Source organism: Aythya ferina, assembly GCF_964211825.1.
Source record: "Aythya ferina genome assembly, chromosome: 8".
In the NCBI taxonomy this organism is placed as follows: domain Eukaryota; kingdom Metazoa; phylum Chordata; class Aves; order Anseriformes; family Anatidae; genus Aythya; species Aythya ferina.
In genome coordinates this window covers 12,338,202-12,362,067 of record NC_140304.1, presented here as the reverse complement: position 1 = coordinate 12,362,067, position 23,866 = coordinate 12,338,202, and the positions used below count along the sequence as shown (strand labels likewise).

Sequence of the window (23,866 nt, the reverse complement as noted above, 5' to 3'; positions counted from 1 at the left end):
CTGAGCCTTGTGTAGGGTCTTTGGGGAGATGCTGCTCTCCCATCAGGCTGGCGCTGGGCACGGAGCGGGGATGCTCAGCGAACCACCCTCGCTCGGCTTGCCTGCGCCTGTCGTGACTTTGTTGTAGTCACTTTGTTTTGCTCGTGCAGGGAGCTGCCAGCGCTGCTGGGAGGGTTTATTAACCTCGGAGCTGTCACCTGCTTCCTGCTTGTTATTCCAGCTAGCTGGCTTTCTCCCCGCTCCCGGGGAGCTTGAGCTTGTCACCGCTGTCCCCTCTAATGGAAGGCACCTGGGGCTCGGCTCAGCCCCTGCCACCCCCTTGCTGTGCTGCTGGGGACCCTTGGGTGCAGCCCCCGGGTGCGCGAGGCGAGGTGCTGGCAGGCCGATGCTCGCAGCCCGCTGCTCTCCATCCTGCAGGCTCCTGGGCGACTCGCTCCGAGCAGGCGCCGAGATCTGAATTAATGCTTTAATTATCCAGGCTCCTTCCCCGAAGGCCCTTCTCTCTGTTTTTTAATTTTGGAAGTCTCCTGCATGCGATATCTCTTTCCTCCTGCTCCCATCAGCTGCGATGCTCGGCCGGTGCCGGGAGGTGAGCGGGGGGCAGAGGCGGCTTCCCTGGCACCAGCCCTGCACCACCTCTCGTCCTCGAGGTATTTCACCAGGAGAACTGGGGCAAAATGATAGAAAAAAGGCTGAAAATGCCCCATCAGAGCAAATATCCATTTTATTAATAAAGGCTCGTCCTGCGGCTGGCCCTCCTGCAGTAGTGGGGTGGTGTCAGAGCGAGGGGTTGGGAGCTAAACAAAATCGTGGTGGGCAGACGTGAGAGCAGCTTCTAGTGTGGTCGTCTTGGTGTGCTATTCATCAGCTCCCTCAATAATTCAGGGCCTTTTTAGTGTTAGAGGAGAGCAGATTGGGCAAATAAGGGCAGCGTGGCTCCTGGAGATACAGGGTAAGCGCTGGGGTTCAGTGGTTCTGCTCCAGGTGGTGCTGAATTCCTCGTGGAAAACGTGAACATCCTTTGACAGGGACCATGAGCACCCTGCCTTGTGCTCTCTATCTCCTGGAGATATCATTTAAAAAGAGAAACATCATTTTTTAAGCATGCCACCTTTCCCCCAGCCAAGGCGATGTAAGTGTCCCATCAGCTTACAGAAATGTTTGAAAAAAAAATCACAATTTGTGATTTATTTATTTTTTTAAAGAGCTGCAAAATATTATTGCTCCTTATATTCCCATTTTCAGCTCTGTCTCTGCTTTCTGAAACTTTGGGACCCGGCAACGAGAGGAAGGCGGGCAGGAAGGGACCCATTGCAGTGGGGGCTGAGTCTCCCCAAATTCCGCCCCCCTCCAGACCCTGGGCTCTGCCAAAATACCCCAAGTGTTGACTTTGTGGGGTGAGGGCATCCCTGCGGGGCTGGGCTGGCTCGGATGCCAAGGAAATCTCCCTCCAGCTGCGATGCCGCTGCTCGGTGCCACTGGCACTGTTGCAGGTAGAGCCTATTTTTATCGAGCGCCGCTCCGGGGGTGTGGGTGCCAGCTCAGGACTGGGTGCTGCAGCCGAGGGGGCACCCATGGGTGCAGGTGTTCCTCCCCAGCTCCTAAACAACAAGCTGCCAGAGCGAGGGCTACACAGGGAAGCAGCAGCGAGGGAATGTGGATAGTGTTGTTCTTTTGAGAGGAAACACAATCGCAATCTGTTATGGAGAGGGTTTATTTTTTTTCCCCCTTCTTCCTCTTGACTTAATAATTTGGCATTTGCAGCGCGGGGAGTTTCTGGGAGACGGCACGTGGCTCTCTGTACCACGGGCTTTTTCCTCGCTATGGTAGCCGTAGAGATCTATCGCTGCTGCTCTGCTTTTGGACTTGATTTTTTCGCTGGCATATGGAAGGAGCAAGCCTGGAGTGAAGGCGCCGCGTTAGCCGCTTCCAGCAGGCTGCGGTCCTCAGCACGGGGGGGTTCAGGGCTGCTCTGCGTCCCCCTCGGCTTCTTCCCATGGCAAAGCTCCCCAGGGGGCTGCGGTGTGCGATATCCTCCTCTAAACCCTCATCGGGGATCAGGCTGTGCTTTGGGGTCCTGGCCCATCGCACCGTCATGCCCCGATCCCCACGCTCCAGATGCGCCAGGGCACATCTTGCTCTTGGGCACGGGTGTTTTACGCTTCAGGTGGAGGCTGGAGGTGGCTGGGAAGAGCCTGGCAGTTTTGGGGGGGTGTTCCTGCCTCCCGAAAGCTTCTCTTGGAGTGGCAACTTCAGCGCCGAGGCTGTGCTGCCTCCTGTCTGGAAACCCCTCGGTGGCTGGGTGCGATCCGCGGCGCTGCACCCCCGCACAGCGAAGATGCTGACTGCTTGGAAATTTCTTTGCAGTAGGGCTGACAATTTTTTTCCTCTTTTTTTTTTTTTTTTTTTTTTTGGATTTGCTTATGTTCACAAGCTCCGGTGCTAAATTTCTGGGGATTTTTATTTTATTTTTGGGTGCAAAATGTGGTGGAAATCATCTGAGTGTGGGTGTGGAGGTGCGGCTCGGCACGGGTGCCCCTGCTGCCTGGGGTGGGGTCGGTGCTGGGTGCCCTGGGGTGGCTCAGGGCTCGTGTTCCTGGGTGGGGATCCTACACTAGCACCTCAAACAGACTGACAGATGTCAGAGGAGAGCTTGCAAGGGGAAGTGGGAGCCCTCGTGAGAGGTTTTGTTGGTGATATGTGGCCAGAGAACAACCTGATTTAAACCCAAAACGTAAAGGGACTGCATTGGATCCAGCTGTGGAAGGGAGGATGTGTCACTGCCCTCCTGGAGGGATGAATTTTGGGGTCTGCCCCCCCAGGGGAGAGCAGGGAAGGAGGTGGAAGGCTGGCTAGGAAGCGTAAAGTCTTGGATCCCTCCTGCTTTGCAGAAACCTGCAAAAATCTGCCACAGGAGATCACTGCCCCTCGACATCTCATAGCCAAGGCGTAGGTTGGGCAAAACCATCACCATCCCGTGGGTCTGGGAGCTCTGTGGCTTGGGGCCGAGGAGCCAAGGCACCACGGGAAGAAGTTGCCCAATTACTGGCCCTGGGGGGGCCCTGGCTGCGCACAGGCAGCGCTCCCGAGGCCGCGGTGCTGCCGAAGCCTGCTGGGAGCCAGCGCCTGAGTGGCATGGGGAAAATCAATCCTCATAAACTATTTAGGAAGGAGCGGGAGGGCAAGAGGAAAGGGGGGAATTGAGGTTGTTGGAAACAGCATCTCCTGCTGCCGAGGTGCCAAAAGTGAGCAAGCGATGCCGGTGGGTACCACGGCACGGGTTGGGACGGGCACCATGGTGGTGGAAGGAAAAGTCCCATCTCAGGGCAGGGCAGAACTGCTCCTGGCAGAGCACAGAGAAAATGATTAAATTACTAAACCATCAAGAAATGATGCAAAAAAAACAAGAGGTGCATCGCTTTCCCCTGCTACATCCTCCCAGGTGGTGGCTGCTGGCGATGTGGAGGTCAGAGGCTGCGCCCAGGCGCTGTTCCTGGCTGTGCCTGTGCCCCCCGAACCCGTCTCAGCCCTATTTTTGGGCTCATTTGCACCACGCAGGTGTCGGCGTCCTACAAATTGCTCCCCCTCAAGGCGCTTACACAGGTGTAAATTATTCCAAGTGCCGGGCTTCAGAGGGATGAAAAAGCAGCTAGAAAATAACGCCGCAAATAAAGAGCAGAAGAAAAGAGGCAAGAGAGGTATTAGCAGCTCCATGCCAGTGACTGTAGGAAACTGATAAAAGAAGAGGAAAAGCAGAGCTCGCGGGCTGGAGGGGCTGGGTGAGCTTTCAGGGAAAAAATAAATATTTTGGGGAGAAGGGAGCATGATGAAAATGCCCTTTTGGGGTCAAATCCCTGCTCTTTGGGGTTGCTGGTGAAGGGGAACCCCATGCGGTGTGATGTCCCCTGCTCTGCTCTGCCTGGTCCTGGGGCTCGTGGTGGGTGAGGACCTCATGGTGTATAGGGTGTGTATAGGGTGTGTGTATGTGTTTATGTCCATATAAGTCTGCATATATGTATATAGGTTTTCTTCTGCAAGCCTTTTCCATGGCAGGGCAGGCTAATTCCCCATCCCCTTTGCTTCTCCGCCGTGCGATCCGTGCAAGAGCCTTCTTTATTTTTATTTTTGCACAAACAACAAGACCTTTTCAGTGAGCATCTGCGCACGAGAAGGCGGAAAGTCAGAGAACAAAGCCTCCCGTGGCTCACCTCCGCAGCATCCCATTGTTTTAACCTCTCAGGGGTGCTGTGACTCCCGGTGCCACGGGCGTGCTGTTTGCTCGGCGCTGTCACCGCCTTGGCGGGTCTATTACGTGGTGACACACGCTGGGGGCTGTGAGTCACCGTGGCGAAGGCGCCACAGGGAGCGAGAGCTGCTTCTCCCCAGCTTCGCCAGGTGAAACACCCCGCTGTTATTTTCCTGGTGAAGTTTGGTGGTGGTGGGGGGACACCAGGCCCTTCTGGAGCAGCCGTAGCATGAAGGCTCCTCCTGGCTCCGTGCTTTCCCCTCGGTTTGCTTTCAGCCCTCCCTGTGGCTCGCAGGGACCCGTGTCCCTCATCAGCCACGCTGGTGCCACCGCCGCTGGTCCAGGTGCTCCGGGAGAGAGCAGCTCCCTGCCAGTGGCGTTTCTGGGAGACCGCTCTATTGATTTTCCAGTGCATTTCCTCTCCCTGTTGCACAGCAACTTCCAACGCGCCCAGGCGCGCGCTGGCAGCTCCTGCTCCTCTCCACCTCGGCGGTTTCATCGGTCGCCTTTGGGATGAGAGCAGCGTGGAGCTGGGTACCGTCTGGGGACGTTTGTTGGCTCTGAAATGAGCTGCCCTGCATCACCAGGCCGGGCAGCACCACGTCCCCTGTCCCTGCGGGGCAGGATTGGCCCCAGCAGCTTGGAGACGCTCGCCTGGAGCCTCCCGCGGGGTGAGCGTCGGGGGGATTTGGGATATGCTGGGGTGATGCCTGCTGGTCACAGCAGCTGTGCCCTTAACCCCACGCCATCCTCGGGGGCAGCAGGGGGTGGTGTGGAGGTGCTGCTTGGGGCTGGTTTGCACGCCCAGCACCGCAGCATCACCCACCTGCCCCGTGCTGTGCGTAGCAGGCGGTGCAGCAGTGACCTCGCATCTTCTTTTTTTTTTTTTTTTGAGCTAAATCTCCTTGCAAGGAGGGCGGCGTGCCCCGTGGGGCAGGGCTGTGTTCCTGGAGGCTGTCCCGGCGCTTGCAGCTGGAAATGATCCTGAGGAGCCCTGGCTGTGCCCTTCTTTGGGAAGGGAGCTCCTCGGGGCGCGATCCCTGGCTGGGTGCGCGCACCGCCCCGGGCGCCGCCGGCTTCAGGCGCTGCTCACAAATCACCACACGCCTCCTCAGCTTCCCCCTCCCGTGCTCTGACACCTCGCTGTCCTCGTGTCCCCTGGCAGTCACCATCTCTCCCAGCCTTGTCCTCGAGGTGTTATTGTATTGATGATAGTGGGGTTGCTGAAGAGTCACTTGGACGGCTCTCCGGGCTGTCCTGGGGAGGCCAGGCGATGCTCAGCCCGGGGACGTGGGGGCATGGCAGGTTGCAGGGAACAAAGGCTGTTTCCCAGACAAAAGGCTGTCTGGAAAAGGCCTCTCTCTCTCTCCGAGGTCTTGTGCTGCTCTGTTTTGTGTCCTTGTGTGTGCCCTCCCCTGTACAGGGCAGCTCGGGTTAAGCCCAGGGTGCTCTTGGAGCAGCTCCTGGATGCTCCTGCCTGCTTCTCCCCCCCTCTATCCCCCTATTTATTCAGCAGGCAGGACGGACACCCACAGGGGGACGTGTTGCCATTGAAGCAGAGCTGCCCCCTGCTCTCAGCACCTCCCAAACCCCTGGGGAAGGATGCTGGGCTGCTGGACAACAGCCGGGCTCTGGCAGCTTTTGTCTGTCCCAGCAGGACACCGCCGGGGGCTGTTCCTATCACAGGCTGAGGGCTGTCACTGGAAGGGGTCTCCGCATCCCCCACAGTTTGTTGGAGTGCTGGCAGGCAGGTTTGTGGCCTCAGGGTGCTGTGTCCCCCCAGAAATGACAGCCTGGGGGGCAGCTCAGCCCCGTGGGGCAGCACAGCACTGAGCGTTTGCTGTTTAAATTCGGGGAGGATTGCTCAGATAAGAGTTGCAAAGAGCTTTCGGAGCTCCTTGTGAGCTGAGCGGGGTTATTCTGGTAACAGGGAGTTACTTGGCTGGAGGCTCGGTTGCTGCCACCGCAATGTAAACAGGCAGGCAGAGAAACCCCAAAAAGGAACGTGCTCGTGCAGCTCGGCTGGGAGCTGGCCGCGGCTCTGTGGTCTTTAATCAGCCGCTGAGGGGAGAAGAAGCGTGTCGGGAGAGCTGCCCTGCTGCTCCCGCGGCCTGGGTGAGCATTTTGGGGCGAAACCTCCAATAAACGGGTCGAGTGAGCTGGCAGCACATGGTCGTCTCCTGAGGATGGGGCACCCCGTTGGCATCACAGCTCGGGCTCACCGGCTCGGTGCGTGTCCCTTAAAGGCTTCCCTATTTCAGGGGCAAGGAGCAAACCCCTCAACTCACTGCTTTTTTCTGCCAAATTCTGCTCTCAGCTTGGTTTTCTGCTAACTGGTACACGCCGTGAGACGCACGGTCCTGTGCCAGCCGCCACGAGTGCTCCTTGTTCACCGAGCACAAAAGCACCCGGGCGGGCGATCCCTGGGCGAGCAGCTCCTTTCTGGTTCTCCTCCCTCCCCAAATCTCCCAGGGAACTGATTATTGGAGCCCGACACGCGGCTCCCCCGAGCAGTGCTAATAATCTCCCTACCCACGCCGCCGCCTTTCGCTTTTTTAATTATCAGCTGTCATTAACTAATTTTCCCCTGGGCCCGTCTCGGTGGTGGGACCGCAGCCAGTTCACCCCTACTGCAGGACACCTTCACGGGGCTTTTTTGGGGGGATACTGGGAGCAGCGAGAGTTTCTCTGGGTTGTTTTGTCCAATTTTAACCCATTTATGGCTGGATCCCGGTGGGCATGTGCATTTTTGGAGCTGGCTGCATGTTGGCTTGCACTGATTTTGAGTTTGTGTGGGGCCAGGCTTGGGATGAAACAGCAGAAGCTGGGTGAAGAAATGCATTTTTTTTTTTTCCCACTAACTCGGGTTTTGGGTAAAAATAAAGCCGGTTTGGTTCAGGGGTAAGCAGGAGGACCGAGGGCTGGAGCAGGGGCTGCCGTGCTGCAGATGCTCGGCGTCCTCGTTAGCGCGCAGCCTCATCAGCTCCTCGCCTTAACAAAATGTTCTGGCATCCTCCCTCCGCTGCTTGTCACCGCTCCGGAGGGAACGTGCCTTGTTCTCCTGGCAGCGTGAGCCCTGTTTGCAAGGCGAAGGCAGAGCTAATTATTTCTATTTATTTCCTCAAACTTCCTCGGCGTTTCAGTTTGATGGCTCCGCTTGATCTTTTCGCTTGCCTCCGAGCCTTGGGAGCAGCCAAGTCCCAAAACGTGGCCCTGGAGCTTCTCGTGCGTGTGGATTAGGGGAGCACCACGGCCTGCGCCCCTGTCCTGTCTTTTTTGGGGACAGATCCTGGCCCCTGGGCTCTGCTGCAGCCCTGCTCAATGCAAACAGCCCCTGCCCTTGCTTCCTCCCCTACCCAAATAGATGCTCTGGAAAGAAATGGGGCTGCAGGGTGGTTGTGATAAACCAGAGCGGCCGGACTAGGAGTGAGAGTGAGCAAAGCGTGGTCAGGAGAAGGGCTGTGAGCTGGGAAAACGCCGAATTGCGAGGGTACCCAGGACTGGATTTAAAAGAAATTAATGAATGCACTTAAAAAGTAAAAATAAATAAAGTCACATGGGCAAACAAAGTAGTGGAGTGAAGGATCTCTGTTTATAGGGATCTTTGGCTATGGTTTTTAGTGGGAGCAGCCAGCCTCTCCTCATTGTAAGCCAAAGTGTTTCCATTGTATGGAAAGTGGTGGTGAAGGGGGTCTGAGCCCAGCCTGGGGGTCCCTGCCGTGCTCTCCCCCAGGAGAAACGGGACTTGTAGGGCTGCTCTGGGAGGGAATAAAGAGTCAAAGAGTCAAAACCCTCTCTTGTGCCCCCCCAGAGTGATGAGCTGCACCGGCCCCGAGGATGCTCGGACTCGGCGCGTGCTCCGTCAGCGCCCCGGGCAGGGGGGCTGAGCTGGCCGCTCCCCCCCGCTACGTCCTGGCCCTGCCCGAGGAGGAGACGTGGCGCAAGCACCGGCTCGGCCTGATGCAGAGCACCCAGTCCTGCAACCTGCTAGAGCCCCAGAGCCTGGCCGAGGCGCTGGTGTCGCGCGCCGCCAGCTTCGACGCCCTCTACCAGCCCCGCGATGCCGACGGCGACGGTGGCAGCGCCCTGGACTTGGGGCAGTACGTCCCCATCAGCCCAGACGTCATCAAGCGCCGTCGGGGTGGGCTGATCGAGCAGAGGGACATCATCAAGGCGCACGAGGCGCACAAGATGCAGAGCACGCCGCAGGCACGGAGGAAGGAGTGGGAGTAAGTAGGGGCCGGGGTCAAAAGGGTGGGCAGGGGGCGGCGGGCGCAGCGGTGTCAGCGCCGTGGGGCGGTCAGCATGGCGGTGCTCGACCTGCAGCATGTCCAGGATGGGATTTTGGGGAGTTTGTGGGGTGCGTGGGAGAGATGGGGAGGGATAACGTGGTGCTCCCTGTGGTGGTTGTTGGCTGGGGGTGTCTCTTGGTGGGTGCATCTGATGGGAACGGTGTGAGGGAGCCTCGGCAGGTGAGGGGCTCCCTAGGTGGAGAGCCTGGGGAAGGTTGTCTTGGATGTCCTTTATCTCTGAAATGTGATGCAGTTCAACCAAACAGGACCTGGGTGGCTGCTGAGGTCCCTGCTGTGAGCTTTGGGCAGGGACATCTCCATCCCCACCTCCCCCTGGTGCAGCAGTGGCTCTGCCACCCAGCAGGCGGCCAGGCCAGGACCCCTGTGCGCGCCGGGTCCTGGTGGGATGGAGTTCCCCTCAGAATGTGTTTGGGGTCATCGCCTTCTGCTTTTGCTGTGGCTTCAGCCCCGCTGCAAGAGGGCTTGCACTTCATCCTGAGAGGTGGCCGAGTGCCCCTGACTCAGAGCCAGCTGGGGATGTTAACGAGCCTGGGAGACAAGGATCAAAGTGCTGGGCAGAGCTAGCGCCTGCTGCAGCTTTTTTACTCATTACTTTCCTTTAATTAACTCCCTCCCATGGTTTGCCTTGGAGCTGGGTGTTTCTCACAGCACTGAGCCTGGGGTCACGCTCCCTTGCCCAGCATCTGCTGCACGAGCCGGGCTGCAGCCACGTGCTGCGACCCCGCATTTAATTGCAAGGGTGTTCCCCGTCTGTGTCTGCTCAGCAAAAAAAAAAAAAACAGCCAGGGATGAGCTGCTGCCCAATATCCTGCTCTGCCACTGCCAGGTTTTGTGATAAAATCAAGGCTGCTCCCAGCCAGCTGTGCCTTCTCTTGAGGCCAACACTTTTTTTGGCTGGGCACCAGCGTGTCCGAGCCTGGGGACAACCCAGGAAGGTGACACATGGGCTCGTTATCCTCCACACCCCACCGGGGCTGCCGGATGAATAAATCATGGGCAGGCAGGAAGGAGAGGACTGGCCTCGTTAAGGAGCGAGCTCCTGCAAGGGCTGCTCGCTAATTAGCTGCCTGTGCCTGCAGCCCCGCGGGGTGGTGGGGAGGTGACCCGGAGCCCTTGGGCACGGGGTGCGCCCTCGCCGGCCCCTCCGTTGAGCAGTGGCTCTGACACGAGGTCTGGTGTTGGGTTCTTTGTTTAATGCCATGGGGACTTGCAGGGGGCTGCCAACCCAACCTGTCCCTCTTTAATCGGGTGGTTCCCCAGGCTGGGAAGGTCCCTTAGGCTTTGGAGAAGCCCTGCAGCTGGTGGGATCCCCGACCCACCCGTGGGTATGTGCCCAGGGCCCTCTCAGACTAGGTGGGTAGCACGTGGGGGAGAAAAGCGTCAAATGATTTTCCTTACCTTTCATTCTGTTTGTAATGATGAATTTTGGCTGAGATTTAGTGTTTGGAAAGCTCTGCTGAGTGCAGCCTTCAAGTTAAGCACCTGGAAAATAGCTTGGGGGGGGGGGGTGTCCCTACCAAAGCCTTGCCACTGTTGCCTTTTGGCAGTGGAAAAATAGCGCAGTGTGCTTTCCCCTTCATAAGAGGGAACAACAGGAGGGGCACAACGCTCTTGTCCCTATATTTTCATGGGGAAACAGAGGCAGAGAGCAGAAAGCACGGCACACCACGTGCTGCTCGAGTGTGCATGGGGTCATGGCTCTGTGGGAGGCTAAACTTTATGGTTTCCCCAAGGAAAGCCTCGAGCTCAGTCAGCAGAGGTCAGGAGCCACCGTGCACGGCGTAAATCCGCGGGACATGTTTATTTATGGAGTTTGGCTTGTGTGGCTGGGGAGGGACACAAACTGTGCCCTGCTTTTGGGAACAGTTCCCCGACCCCAGCGCTGCAGCCGAGGGCTCTGCAGGTCCCCCGGGGCGCGTCTGGGAGCTGCGGCGTGGAGCAGCAGGGCAGGAGGCGCCGGCTGCTCGCTGCCATCCGTGCAGGGAGCGTGGCCAGGAGCAGCTCCGCGTTCGTGCATTGCTCCTGGGGGAAGCAGGAGCGTGGCAGAAGCTGTGAAAACGCGCGCGGTGCTGCTAGCAGATCTCAGCATCTCTTTACAACTTGGCAATCTGGCTGGTTACGTGCGCGCGCTGCATCCCAGACTACAAATGAAGCCGACTTTTTTTTTTTTTTCCTTTTTTTTTTTTTTTTCTTTCCCTCGGTGCTGCACTACACAAAAGGCCCCCTTGCTGTGCGCTGCTGCTGCTCCCCAGCGCGTGGCACCATCTGGATTTAACTGGCGGAGGTGATGGAGAGGGCGCGGGTGCGCATGGGGCATCCCTGCTGCCGGCTCCGTGGGGACAGCGGGGCTGCCCAGGAAATATCCCTGAGCTGGGGACCAGCACCCTCTTCATCCGTCCATAAATTATTCACCGGTGATGCTCCTGCTTTAGGATGCCCTTAGGATGCTTTAGGTTGGCTCTCCCTGCTTGTTTTACCCCGCAAGAGCAGCGATGCAGGGAAAAGCCATGGCTGTGCTGTTTCATTGCCTGGGAGCAACGCTGCCTGGATTCGTTGTGGGATTTTGGCCTCGGGCAGTGGCTGAGTGACACATCTCTCCCAGAGGTGCCCATCCCTCGCCCCCTGCCCCTTCTCCTCTCCCTCTTACTCCTCTGGGCGCAGACTGAGGCTGGTTTCTGACCCCGAATGAACCCCGCTTCCAGCCCGTGTCCTGGCAACGGCAGCATCCTTCCTCCCGAGCCGCCTCCAAGCCTGGGTTTCTGGCACACCCTGGAGGAATTCCCTGTCGGAGCTGATGCAGGCAGCCCTGCAGAGCCTCGCCTGTTTTTCCCGTGGAAATTGCGCTTCCACCTGACCGCCACCGATGGGGGAATTTCTGGCTCGTGTCCGTCTTCAGCTCCCTCTGAAGGGCTGCAGCCCGTTATTCCTCACTCGCCAGCCTGTCCTTCCTACTTCTAGAGGTGTTTGCTGCAGACATGAGCGACAAACACAAATCCCTGCCTTTGGGGGCCTGCTCTGCGTGCTATAGCCCAAAAAATTGATGCACGAAGTTTGGGAGGTCCTGGGGGCCGCACTGGAGCAGCTCCCAGCTTGCTCCTTGATTTCCCCAGGTGGCCTTTGAGACGTGGAGGGATCTCTTGGAGAGGAGGAGAGATGAGACGCGTTTCTTGTCCCCACTTACCTTTTTGTACACCCAGATGGCTGTTTTGCTCCCATCCTTCAGCGTGGGGTTACGCAGGTCTCCAAAAGCCCCCCGCTGTCTGTGTGGCTGTGCGTGCACAGCCTCAGCTGGGAGAGCTGTGCTGGTCCCCAGCACGGGGAGATTTGGGGCTGGAGATCAGCGGGGCTGCTGCAGCCCTTCCCAAAAGGCACCCAAAAGCTGGGGCTGATCCTCGCCGTGGAGCCACCCAGCTGCAGGAGGGTTTGCCTGGAGGGAGCAGCTGCCCTGGCAGCTTGGGGCACAACGCTGCCAAGCTGGAAAAAGCTCTGCAAAATCGGTGGAAAGCACACGATAGCATCCTGAGCCTCCACACCCCAAGGAATTTCCCAGGGGCTGTTTTTTTTTCCCCACTGCACCTCGTGAGATGATCCCACACCAGCTAACACCGCAGCTGTCCCCTCCACACATTTCCTCGGGTGGAAACGAGCCTAAATATTTTTATTTTGTTTTCAGTAGGCTTTTTCCCCGCGGAGGAACCTCAGGAAGGCGATGAGGTGTGCTCAGCGAGGGCGTTCGCCTTCGCAGAGGAGCTGCAGCTCGGTGCCCACCTGGTGCCACGGGGAGGGGGGCGCTTCTCGCACCTCCCAGCGCCGAGGAGCTTTCGGAGAGAGGTTTTTGCTCCCTGGCCCCTTCTATTTCGCAGGTTTGGGAAGGCGCGAGCAGCATCTCCTTCCCCTGGCTGGAAGCCAGGGCTGGTGCTCGTGTGGCTGCCTGGAGCATCAGCTGCTCAGCGCCAGTTCAGGCTTGCCGGAGAATTTCCACAGCTCCATCTTCTCCTGGCTCTCGTCCTGACAGCGTAATTTCACCGAAGCCACCCCATTTGCTAGCAGGCGAGCACGGTCGCTCCTGAGAAAGCGGAGCCTGTGAGCTAGGCTTCGTTGTGTCGGGGATGGGGATGGTGGTTTTCTGGTTTGGTTTTCTGGTCTGGCTTTCTTTTTATCGCTGGGGGGATTTTCAGGAGGTCGCTGTGGTTGTTTGACTTGAGCCTTTGGGGAGGCAGAGGATGGGATAAGAGGATGTTCCTTGGGCACGGAGAGCCCAGAGCTCGCCTGCCTTTTGGGGGCAGAGGGGAGATCTGAGGAGAAAGTCTGCTGGCTTTGGCAGATGTAAAGGGGGCCAAGAGGATGCTGGTGGAGGAAGGGTGCCGGGTGGGTGACAGGGCACAGGCTGCCCAAAGAGTCTCCTCCTCGGAGACCTCCAAAAGCCCCCCAGGTGTCCTGCCCTGGGGGTCCCTGCCTGCACAGAGCTGTTGGTCCAGGTGACCCCCAGAGGTCTCTGCCAACCTCAGCTGTGGATGGGAAGGATTTCCTCTGCTTCAGGTAGCACAGAGTTGGAGCAATGCCTGAAGGACCCTTTGCACCAGCAACAAGCTTTCCGCTGTCGAGAAAGGAGATGGCCATGGGATGTCTCTTCTGAGCTTGGTCTCCTGGGTCCTGTGCACACGTAAGGCTTGGCAGCTGAGCTGGGATGCTCCTTAGCCAAGGGGAGAAGCCACACGGAGGGATTTTGGGGTTGGAAGCAGGGATGGGAACTCGCTGGTACAGACGGGAGGCAGGCAGGGAGCTGTTTGGGTGCTGGGATTGCTGCGTGCCTGCCCGGAGCAGCCGGGACGTGGCTGCGAATGCCAATTAGAGCCCGACTTGCCAGGCTAAATAAAGCAGCGGGGCACTCCAGGCAATTTATTAACGGGTAATTATTTCAGGGCTCTTCAGCTGAGCTGCGAAGCCTCCCAGCCTAAAGCTACGAGAGCTGGCCCAAGGCACACGGTGGTCACGGAGAAGAGGTTTTGTCCCACAGGGGTCCCTGTGGCGAGCCTCTGCTGAGCCCCCAGCAAGTCCTGTGCTCTTTGGTGATGTGTGCTGGTCGGTTTGGGCTTTTTGGAAACTGTGGGCAGCCCGTGGTGGGGCAGGTGCCTGGAGCAGAGGTTGCTGGGTGGTGAGACCAAGCACCAAAAGCACCTCACGGCTTACAAACGCTCAGGACCGTGGGCTTTTTGGCTGTCTTTAGGCCCCTTCCAACTTGTTCAGCTCACAACCACTGGCTTTCCCCCGGTGCACGCAGCATCCTTCCACTAGCAGCTGTGATGGATGGGATGCTCCGAGCCCGGCCTGCGCTGAAGGGCGCCCGGGGAGAGCACAGGGAGCAGCACATCCACGCGCCTGAGCTCTGTTCTGACATCTCGTCTGGCTCGTGGAGACACCTCCGGCACGTCTCCCCTTCTGCTTGTACAGGTGGATGTCACAACAGATCAGCCACTGGGAAGCATCTGTGCGTGCGCGCAAGCGCCGGGAGAGAGGGGAGGAGGAGAAGGGCTGGAGACGCATGGGCGTTCATCCACGCTCTGCCCAGAGCTCCCCGAAAAAAAGGTGGTGAAGATGTGCCATGGGCCCTGGCAGCCCACCGTGGGTTTGGGACGTGTTGCGCTTTGCTTGTCGGCTGCAGAGCGGTGAATGTTGTTAAAAATGGGGCTGGAGTCGCTCTGGGATGGGTCCTCTTAGGGAAACACTTGGGGAAAGGTGAGGACGTGGTGTTGGAGCGTGGTGTTGGGCCCCCAGGATGCCACCCCCCCAGACCTGCCTGGCCCTTCTCCACCAGCATCCCGGCCCCACTGCCCGTGGGGGAGCTGTGCCGGTGGGGAGCAGGAGAAACACCTCTTCCTAGCCCTGCAGGTAATGAATCTGTTCCTGGAAAAAACTTCCAGTCCTGCGTGGTTATAAACACGCCTCTGAGTCAGAGCTACCCGGTCCCAATTTGAAATGGGGCCAGAGCCATGTAGACGATTCTCATTTCAGCCTATTTTTTTTTTTTTTTTCCCCCTTTCCGCACGGTTGAAGCCTTACTTAAAAAAATGAAAAAAAAAAAAAAAAAAAGAATCATGATGCCAAAAGACACTTTCTAATCCAAGTGCAGCCCATAAGAGCTGCCGGGAGCTGCGGTCACCGAAACGGAGCCGTGCCCTGGGTGCCTGAGGGACCTGACCCCGAGATGAGGGGTCTCACGTGTGATCTTGAGTTCACTGAGCAAACAGGGGATGCATTTAACCATTCTGCCCCATTTTTGGGTGGCAGCACGCGGGGGGGGACAGGCAGGGTCCCCTGGGGTCCCCATGAGCTGGAGGCTGTGCCGTAAGGGCGCCGCTGCCCTCTGCAAGGCAAGGAGCGAGCGAGGGGTTGCGGTGGGAGCACGGAGTGCTTTTATTTGAATTTTTTATGTATTTTTTTTTCTCTCAGCCGGGCTGCAGGGCGAGGCCAGCAGCCGCTAGATGGCGGTGCCGGAGCGGGCAGGGCAGCACCGCTCGGGGCATCACCGCGCTGCGAGCACCGGGGGGCTCCGGGGATGGGGGGGGTCCCCTGCCAGGGCCAGGTTTGGAGACCCCAGCCCTCGGTGTGCTGCTGGGGGAGAAAATCGAGGAAAAAAAGCTTGGGTTTCACCTTGCCATCGCGTGGGGAGGGGAGTTAGCCTCCCTCTGGAAGTCTTAACCAGGCTCCTTCCCGTCCTGGTGCCCCCCCCGGTGCCCTGTCTTCTTGGATTTCCTTCATTGACAAAAATAATAATAATAATAATAATAATTAATAATAAAAAGCAGTGCAAAGCACCGCCACCGAGCTGGCTGCGAAGCTCCGTGCCATGTTGAATCATGTAGGCATCAGGCACGCTTCTCCCTGACTCACGGATGCCGGGGTGAGGGTCAAGACGGGGATGGCAATAAACATCCTGGGAAGCGGAGCCTGCGCCTCTTGGCACAGCCAGGGCTTCTTTTTTTGTGCCTTCAATCTTCGCTTAAGGAGCTGCTGGCTCATAAATATCCCATCCTTTAGCACCGGCGGAGAGGGAGAGAGGCTCCCAGCGGGGTCATCCTGCAGCGCAGAGCAGGGAGGAGAGCAAACCCAGCCCGGGGCAGAGGTGCCCAGGTAAGGGGGTGCCTGAGCTCCCGGGGGGGGCAGAGGAGAAGCAGCGAGGCTCTCACGGCACCTCTGAGCCAGGAAGGGGTGCAGGGTCCAACCTTTTCCATCCTCAGCCTCTGGGTGCCTGCCCTGGTGGTGCAGGAGAAGGTTTGGGGATGCAGAGGTAAGCTCAGGTGGGGGATCTGCAGGGCTGAGGATCTGCTCGGGGCAATCAGCACAGCCCTGGGCTTAATTAACGGCATCTTAAGGGGCTGAGAGGTGGCACGATCCTAATGGCACACCGGTGGTGGGGAGGCAGCAGAGGGAACGCTCCCTGGAGCGCTCCCCAAATCGTACCCGGTTTGGTTAGGGCAGCGTTTTGGGGTGGATCAGTGGGGCTGTAAGGAGTTGGTGGTGGGGTGGCCTCCCCCAGCAGCAGCAGGGTGAAATCCCTGCCTTTTGGGAGGGGGCTGCCCTGGGTGCTCCGCTCCTTGCTGTGATTTTGTGGTGGCAAAGCTTGGGGGGGGCCTCGCCAGATCCCCGGCAGCACCCTCACCGCTCGTGTGGGTGCAAGGCATGGCAGGTGGGTGTTTTGGAGAGCTGGTGGGCTCGGGGGGCTCTGTCTGAGTGCTGGTGCAGCAATCCCGTGGCCTTTTAGCTAAATGTTCCTCTTTTGGACCAAAAAGACAACCCCAGGGTGGTGCCTGGAGGTGGGGATGTCCGCGGCGAGGTGCTGTCGGGCTGCCTGGTGGGTGCAGCCCTCGCCCAGCTGGGCTGATGAGGGCTGATTACCTGATTAAGGGCTGCTTTTATTTCATTTTATGTTTTGGGGGGAGGGACGGGTGATGCTGTGAGCATCGCTTGGGGGATGTGCAGGTGTGAGTGGTGAGGAGGGAGCCCTGGGGTGGGGTGGATGTGGGGTCCCCCACCCCGGTAGCTGCGTGCCCCAGCAGGATGGGGTGGGTGGGGGCAGCCACAGCCCCGTTCGCCTCCCCTGTGGGTACAAAAAATAAAAAAACCAGCATGGGGTGTATTTGGGGAGGGGGGTGAAGGAGCCTAATCTAGAGGAGGGCTCTCCCTGGGCACCAGGGCAGCCCGGGGGGAGCCCCCAGGTTTCCCAGGGGCCGTGCGTGTGCCTGGAGAGGAGCTCAGTGCAGGCTGAGGTGGGGCGAGCCCCTCGCCACCCCGACCTGCAAACAGAGAGGGGGGGGGAAAGCAGAGACCCCCAAAACCCCGTCTCCACCAGCAGCCGCTCGCCCGGGTGCTGGAAACCCCTCTGCAGCCGGCGAGCGCTTGTTGCAGGGGGGGCTCCGCCGGCGCCTTTGTTCCCTTCAGACCCTCCCCTCGCCCGCTGCCTTCCCTTTTCGCAGCGGCTCCCGTGCTTGCCAAAAGAATGCACTGGATGGAGCGAGCGAGCGAGCCGGGCGTGCGTGCACGCGTGTTGTGCGCGCCCGCCTGCGTGTGTGCGTGCGGGGTGCGTGTGCGCGTGTGTCTGTGTGTGTGTGTGTGTGTGTGGTGTTGCAGCCGACTTCATTAAAGCAAAGCCAGCCCCGAGCTGCAGAGGCGCGGCGAGCGAGCCTTCGATTTGGTGGCCGGCTCCTGCGGGAAGCCGCCGGTGCCTGCGTGCTCGTGCCCTGGCAGCCCAAGGCTCCGGCATCCCTGCGGCGGCTGCGGGCCCCGCTGCGAGGCCCGGCGAGCTGGGCCACCCGGGGGGCTCCCGGGGGCTGCCGAAGATGGAGCCGGCGGGGGGAAGTTGGCTGCGAGGCTCCAACTAGGCTGGACCGCGCTGCAACCTGTTCCCCCGGCCTCCCCTGCGCTGCTGTGCCGGGTGCTGTGGCGGATGGAGGGCTTTGGGGTGCAGGGCTCGCCAGGAGGGGCAGGGAAGGGGCTGCTTTGGGTGCTGGGAGGGATGGGGCTGCTTTTAACCCCTGGCATCACGGCTGGAGGCGCGGGGGCTGCTTAGGGACGGGGCGCCGCAGCCTCCGCCGTGCCCCGGGGGCTCCCCGCTGTGCCCCCCCCCCCCAGTTTGGGGTCCCGCTGTGCCGCGGGTGCCGAGCCCGGCGCTGCCTCTCCCTCCCCACGCGGGTCTCGGCTCCCTGGGAGGGCTGGAGGAGCGCCGGAGCTGAGCATCACCCGGAGAGGAGGAGGAGGAGGAGGAGGAGGAGGGGGCCCCGCAGCCCCCCCACCCCTCTACCTCCTCCCTCCCTCTTCTCCCCCGCTGCCTCGGCCGCGCGGCTTCGGCTCACCTGTGCGTTTTCTTCCAGGATGGCTCGCTTCGGGGAGGCGGTGGCCGGCAGGCTTGGCTCTGGAGATGGGGGCTCGGAGCAGAACCGGAGCCGGCAAGGAGCTCCTGCCCCTGCGGGAGGGACCCCGGGAGCCTTCAAGCAAACCAAAGCGCAGCGAGCCCGGACTATGGCTCTGTACAACCCCATCCCCGTCCGGCAGAACTGCTTCACCGTCAACAGATCCTTGTTCCTCTTTGGGGAAGAGAACATAGTCAGGAAATACGCCAAGAAGCTCATCGACTGGCCATATCCTTTCTGCAACCCCCCCGGCGAGCCCCCCCCTTGCTCCCCGTGCCCGGATTTGCCTCGGTGGCCTCCCAGGACACGTGCGAGTGGCACTGGCTGGCAGGTAAGCGCCTGCCTTCTGCTCTCCTTCGGCGCGCGGAGAGGGGTGCCCTGGCACCCCAGAGCGTCCCCGGGGATGCTCTCCTCGCCCTGCTGCTGCTGCTGCTTCCCCTCCCTTGCTCTGCTCAGCGTGTGCTGGGGTGGGCTCCTTCTCCCTTCTCCCCCCTCCGGGTGACCCCAGCCCCTCTTGGGGCTTGAACTCGGAAGCCCCCCCCCGTGCTGGCGAGGGGCTCTCCGATGCGGTTTTGGCGCTGCGCGTTTCGGGGTACCTTTTCCTCGGGCACGGGGGTGCGTGGCCGGGGGGTCACAGCCTCTCCTCTGCGCCTCGATGTCTCGCTGGAGTTTTTGCCACCCCACCCAGAGCCACCCTTCCTGCTGGGGACGGGCCCCTGCCAGCCCCCCAGCCTGCAGGGTGGCGGCTTCCCTGTCCCCTTGCGGTCACCTGCGTGTGCCTGCTCGCCCCTGGCGGGGGCACAGCCGTCCTCACCCCGCTGCCTCCATCCCACTCCCCTGGGACCCAGCTGCCCCCTCCCTGGGGCACAGAAAGATGCCAGCCCCTCTGCCTGCCCCCTGCTGCTCCCCACAGCCTCTGGGATCTGCTCTGGGGACCATGGTTCACCCCAGGAATCCACGATGGGTGGAGGACACGGGTCCCCACAGCTCCCCCATCCTTCCAATACCCCCATGTGCTTCTTTTCCCTCCCGCCCTTCCCATGGGTGCCCCCGGGCACTGTGGCTGGTGCCCAGCACCGCAGCGTGCTCCTCTCCATCCAACCTGTGCTCGGCACCCCCCTGACCCCCAGGTCCCCTCCTCGCCGAGGACACAAGCCCGAAGTTTCCCCGTGGCCACGTTTTTTTTCCCGGAGGACCCTCCCCGTAGCGTTTTCTGCAGTGGTGATTACGTGCGGCTCTTGCTGGCGCTGGCTCTCCCTGCAACTTGTTGGTTAACTTGCCGGCTCCTCCGCTGGGCGCGGGATGGAGGCACCTGCCCTGGCACCGAGCAGAACCGGCGTTATTTGGTGCAACAGGTGCCTCGGGGACGCCCTCGGTGCCGCGGGACGTGCCACCCCCGGCGCTAAGCATTGCTGGGGAGATGACCCCCGCGGCGTGCTGCTGCATCGCTGCCTCCGAGTCCTGCCCAGGCAGCTGCAGAGGATGCTCGGGGGGGCTGGCTGTGCTCTGGGGGTGCAGGGGCACCCCGGGGTGGGGGGCAGCTTCGCCAAGACCCCCTGCGCCGTCCCCAAATGGTGCCCTGGGAGCGGCGGTGCGGCGGCGTGGGTAGGCAGGCTCAGCCAGGCGGCAGCTCCGCTCAGAGCACTGCAGGGCGTTCGCCGGGCCGGCGGGGCTTGTTTTCCAGAATATGCCAAATTATTCATGTGCTTTTCCAGCGCGGTGTGGGAGGGCCCTTGCTGCTCAGCTTTGCTTCCAGGCGCTGCTGCGGGCCGGGGTCCCGTGCTGGCGTGGTGCGGCACCACAGCTCGTCTGCTGCGCTCTCCCGGAGCCTGGCGCTCGGCCGCCACGCTGCAAAAACCCCTCGGCGTTATCCTTCCACGGCATTTGCGTGGCAGGAGGGAGATTGGCTCTTTATTTTATTTTTTTTCCCCTAAAAGAAGTGGCATATCCCTGAGTGAGTGCGTGGAGCTGAGCCCCCGTGGCCGTTCCCTGCGTGGCTGCCAGCCCGCTCTGAGCTGCCCACCCTGGGGCTTGCAGCGTGGCACGGCGGCTCTTCCCTTCGAGCTCCCGAGGGCAGGGCTTTTTGGTGAAGGCTTTGTACCCGTTGCGTGAAATATTGGGGAAAAGGGGGCCTTCAGAAGGTGTTCATTTCTGCTGGGAAAGGCAGAAGCCTCTCCTGAGGCTCCGTGGTTGTGCCTGGTGGAGAGGACCTCGGTGCCACCTCACTTTGCGCTAGGGCACGCTGCCCAACACGCCGGGCGTTGCCAAAATGCCCCGTGCCCAAAACCTCAGGGCTTTGGGCCACACCAACCTCGTGGCAAGGTCTCTGTGGGTGGAAGCTGGTGTCGGTACCGGTGGCCCTGCGAGCTGCTCCGCTCCTCGGAAGCCTTTTGGCAGGGCCAGGGGGATTTGTGCGCATCTGGCCCGCGGCACCCGGGGCCGGGATGGAGCGAGGGGAGGAGTGGAGGCTCTTCTTCATCCAGCTCCAGTTGACTAGGTAATAGGGCTAAAAATAACCGGTGATTCAGGCCTGGGTATCTGCTGGGTAACTGTATAATTATAACCAGCAGCCTCTGCAGTTTGGCTTCCCGGTGTAAATAGGGATGATGCATGGAGGGGAAGGAGGAGAAATACGATGAACCGGGGCCGGGATTCAGCTCCGTGGGGAGAGCGAGTCTTTGCCGAAAGCCCGGCTTGCTACCTCTGCCGGAGCTGCTCTTTTCTCTGCTCAGGCTCAAAACGCGAGGCAGCCGCTGCTTTGGCTGTGGGAACATCTCCTCCTCGCTTCTCCTCTCCTCCCGAAACAAAGCCCCGCTCTGCCGGCCAGGCCCTCAGCCCTGATTTCATTTGTTTGCCTGCCTGGAGAGCCGCAATTCAGTTAGCGCACGAGATGGGCTGCAGCTCCTCTCCCTGCTCCGTCCTTCATCCGCCTAATCGCATTTGACCTGGACAAGATCCCTCTCCCTCCCCAGGAGGGCCAGATGACAGGGGGTGCCATCTCTGGCTCCGTCCCCAGCCCCTTGGCGAGCCTTCCTCATCACCTTCCTCTGCGCCCGCGGCGACCTCCCGGTGCCCAAGGCCGTTCTTGGTGGCCACCGCGAGGGATGTGCATGCCACACGGCAGCAATTTGGGGTGAGCGAGCACCCCCACATCAGCCTCTTGGGCACCGTCCCTTGGGGACAGTGGTGGCCTCTTTGTCCCCATCGCCTCCCCTCCACCACCATTTCCCTGCGGGAAGAGCTCCACCGCACCGTGCCGCCCTCGGGCACCTCCTGGCGCTACCCAGGAGCATCTCCTCTCCTCCGGGGCCCTTTTTTTGGGGCCCTTCCTTCATCCGTCGGGGATTTTGAAGCGTGGTCTTTCGGGGAGGGGCGGGTGGGTGCAGGGCAGGGCCGTCTCTGGCAGCCGGGGCTGGAGCGCGGCCGCCCGTCAGATGGCGAATTCGGGCAGAGGCAGCTGTTGTCATGGCGACGCCAAGTTGCATCCCGTTGCTGCGGCGACCAAAGTTAAAAAACTGATGTTAAGGCAGGAAAATCACATGATGCGGTTCTTTTTTGTTTAAGAAAAAAAAAAAAAAAGGAGTGGGGTGAAAAAAAAAAAAAAAAAAAAAGAAAAAGGTTTTGGTTTCCAGTTCTGAGGAGAAGGCTTCTCCCCGGAGCTGGCTGCACGTGGCAGGCAGGCGCCTGCGCCCACGTCGCTGCGGGCAGCTCCGGCCTGGCTGCATCCTGCTGGGCTCAGCCCTCAGGAGGGTCCTGGGTGGGGACCAAGTCCCTGTGTCCTACAGGCAGAGGTGGATTTTGGGTTGCTCAGAAGCACGGTGTGGGGATGGGGGCACCCAAAATGCGCCCGGTGTGGATGGCTCCCAGTAGCAGTGAGGAGGCAGCTTGGTGCAAGCAGGGTGAAGCCCCCTGATGGTGTAGGAGCTGAAGGTCCGTCGTGTTCACAGCTTGGGAGCAGGGAAAGCCCTGCAGGGGAGCAGGTCCTGGGGGAAATGTAGGGATCTTTGGGGAATGGAGGCTTCGGTTTATAGGCGATGGGTTGGGGGATGCTGGAGGGGTGAAATTGCTCCTGCCCTTTGGAGGCTGGGTCCTTGAAGATGCCCAGGAGGCTTCTCTCTGCTCCTTCTGCCCCTACTGGCCTCGAAAGTGGGGAAAAGCACGAGCACGGAGCTGCTTCTGCTGGCAGGGGAGGTAAGGGGAGCTCCCTGTGGCTCCCAAACCTCACCTGGACTTGGGGAGGGATTCACATCCCACCCAGTCACTCGGTGAGGTCTCACCAACATGCCACCAGCGTCACAAATCCCAGCTGGGAGCTGGGCACGGTCTCCACGTGAGCGATATCTGCTGGGTGGGGATGGCAGGGCGAGCTCGGCATCTCCACCACGGCATCGCCACCACCAGTGGGGACACGGGCTGGGTACACGGGCTGGGGACAGCGTAGCCTTGGGGCACCTTCCCCACCCCGAGCACACCAGGCTGCAGGTGTGCAGGGGGATTAGCAGAGTTGCTAAGGAAACGAGTCAACTATTCAGGGGCGAGAGCGTGGATAAAGGAGATAAATCAATAAGGGAACCTATTTTTATCGGCTCCCTAATGATCCTCCCGGAGAAGCCAGACGAAGGAGGAGGAGAAGGCTGGAGGGAGATGGGCTTTCATTGCTGGGCTGGGAGGGACGTGCTCTGTGGTTTGGGTGGCTGGAAGGTCAGGGCATTAATGCTTAATGAGAGAGGAAATGATGTGACCGAGCGCTGTCCGGCCCCGAGCTGGGAGGACGCTTGCTGGTGTGTGGCTATTTTCCCCCTGCTTTGGGCGGCTGTTCCTGCTGGCCCTAGGGGAAGCTTTTTTTCCCCCTCGGGCTCCCCGAACCCAGCACGTCAGGAGTTGTAGGGCACGGTGCCACGGCCCCGACTGTCCCATGTTGGGAGAACTTGGGTCTGAGCTGGCCGAGCACGGGGAGATGCTCACTGTGCGCATCCGCACCCTCTGCACGGGACCCGTGCGCCGCAGAGGTCTCTCCCGGTTTGTTTTTGCCTCCCCAACTATTAATTTCCCTGAGTGGCCTTTTAAACGCCTTGGCTGAATCTGTTCTGGCTCCTCTCCCTAAATAAATCCCAGCTCCTGCAAGCTTTGGTTGGCTGCCCCTCCTGGCAGCCATCCTGCTCCGGTGCCCGTCCCGCTGGCACCGGAGACGGAGCCCACGTGGCTGCGGGGTTTTGGCGAGGTGTGAGAGGGTTTTGGTGCTCGGTGGTCACCGCTGCTGTGCCGTGACTTGCCATAAGCCTGGGATTTGGGATGCTGGCAAGGGTCTAAGCACATCCTGCTGATGAGGCACTCGTGGTCTCTCCAAAGGGTGGTTGTTGGTGGCAAATGTCCTGCCTGGAGGTGAAAGCCGGGCTCTGTGCATGCTTTTTGGGGATAAAAAGGGTGGTAGGAACTCCATCCACCTCTGCTCTGCTCCTTGACTCCCCTCCACGCCCTTCGAGTACATGATCCTGGCCACCATCATCGCCAACTGCATCGTGCTGGCCCTGGAGCAGCACCTCCCCGAGGACGACAAGACGCCCATGTCGCGGAGACTGGTCAGTGCCAGCCAAGGGCACCCCCTGATGATTTCGGCTGTTTTTTTTTGGGGTGGTGGGGCAGGAGGGCACCCCGCCAGCCTCCTCCTCCATGGAGAGGGTCTGGGAAGGTTTAAAAATCCTAAAAAGTGGGGTGGGGAATTGAGCAGCTTGAGTGGGTCACAGCCCCCGCGTTGGGTTTCCAAACTTTGGGTTTCCAAGGTTGGTGCTGGCTGAGGAAGGGCTGGGAGAGCTCCTGGGGGGGGAGAAAGGGACTGGGGAAGGTGGGATGGGACTGGGGAAGGTGGGATGGGACTGGGGAAGGTGGGACAGGACAGGAGC

At 60.1% G+C, this 23,866-nt stretch overlaps 1 protein-coding gene across 13 annotated transcripts in view; it reads left to right on the top strand.

The window, feature by feature from the left end:
• The window catches only part of CACNA1E (calcium voltage-gated channel subunit alpha1 E), an 88,221-nt gene that overhangs the window by 1,869 nt on the left and 62,486 nt on the right, over positions 1-23,866 (top strand). For 12 of the 13 annotated variants that reach the window (XM_084527224.1, XM_084527221.1, XM_084527228.1 and 9 more), the window contains exons 2-4: positions 8,058-8,475; positions 17,928-18,194; positions 23,440-23,545. In XM_084527224.1, the coding sequence (XP_084383350.1) occupies positions 8,084-8,475; positions 17,928-18,194; positions 23,440-23,545 (765 nt within the window). In that variant the 5' untranslated portion in view covers positions 8,058-8,083. Of the gene's footprint in view, positions 1-8,057; positions 8,476-17,205; positions 17,492-17,927; positions 18,195-23,439; positions 23,546-23,866 lie in introns of those variants that run through there. The other variant, XM_084527231.1, reaches the window with a different exon arrangement.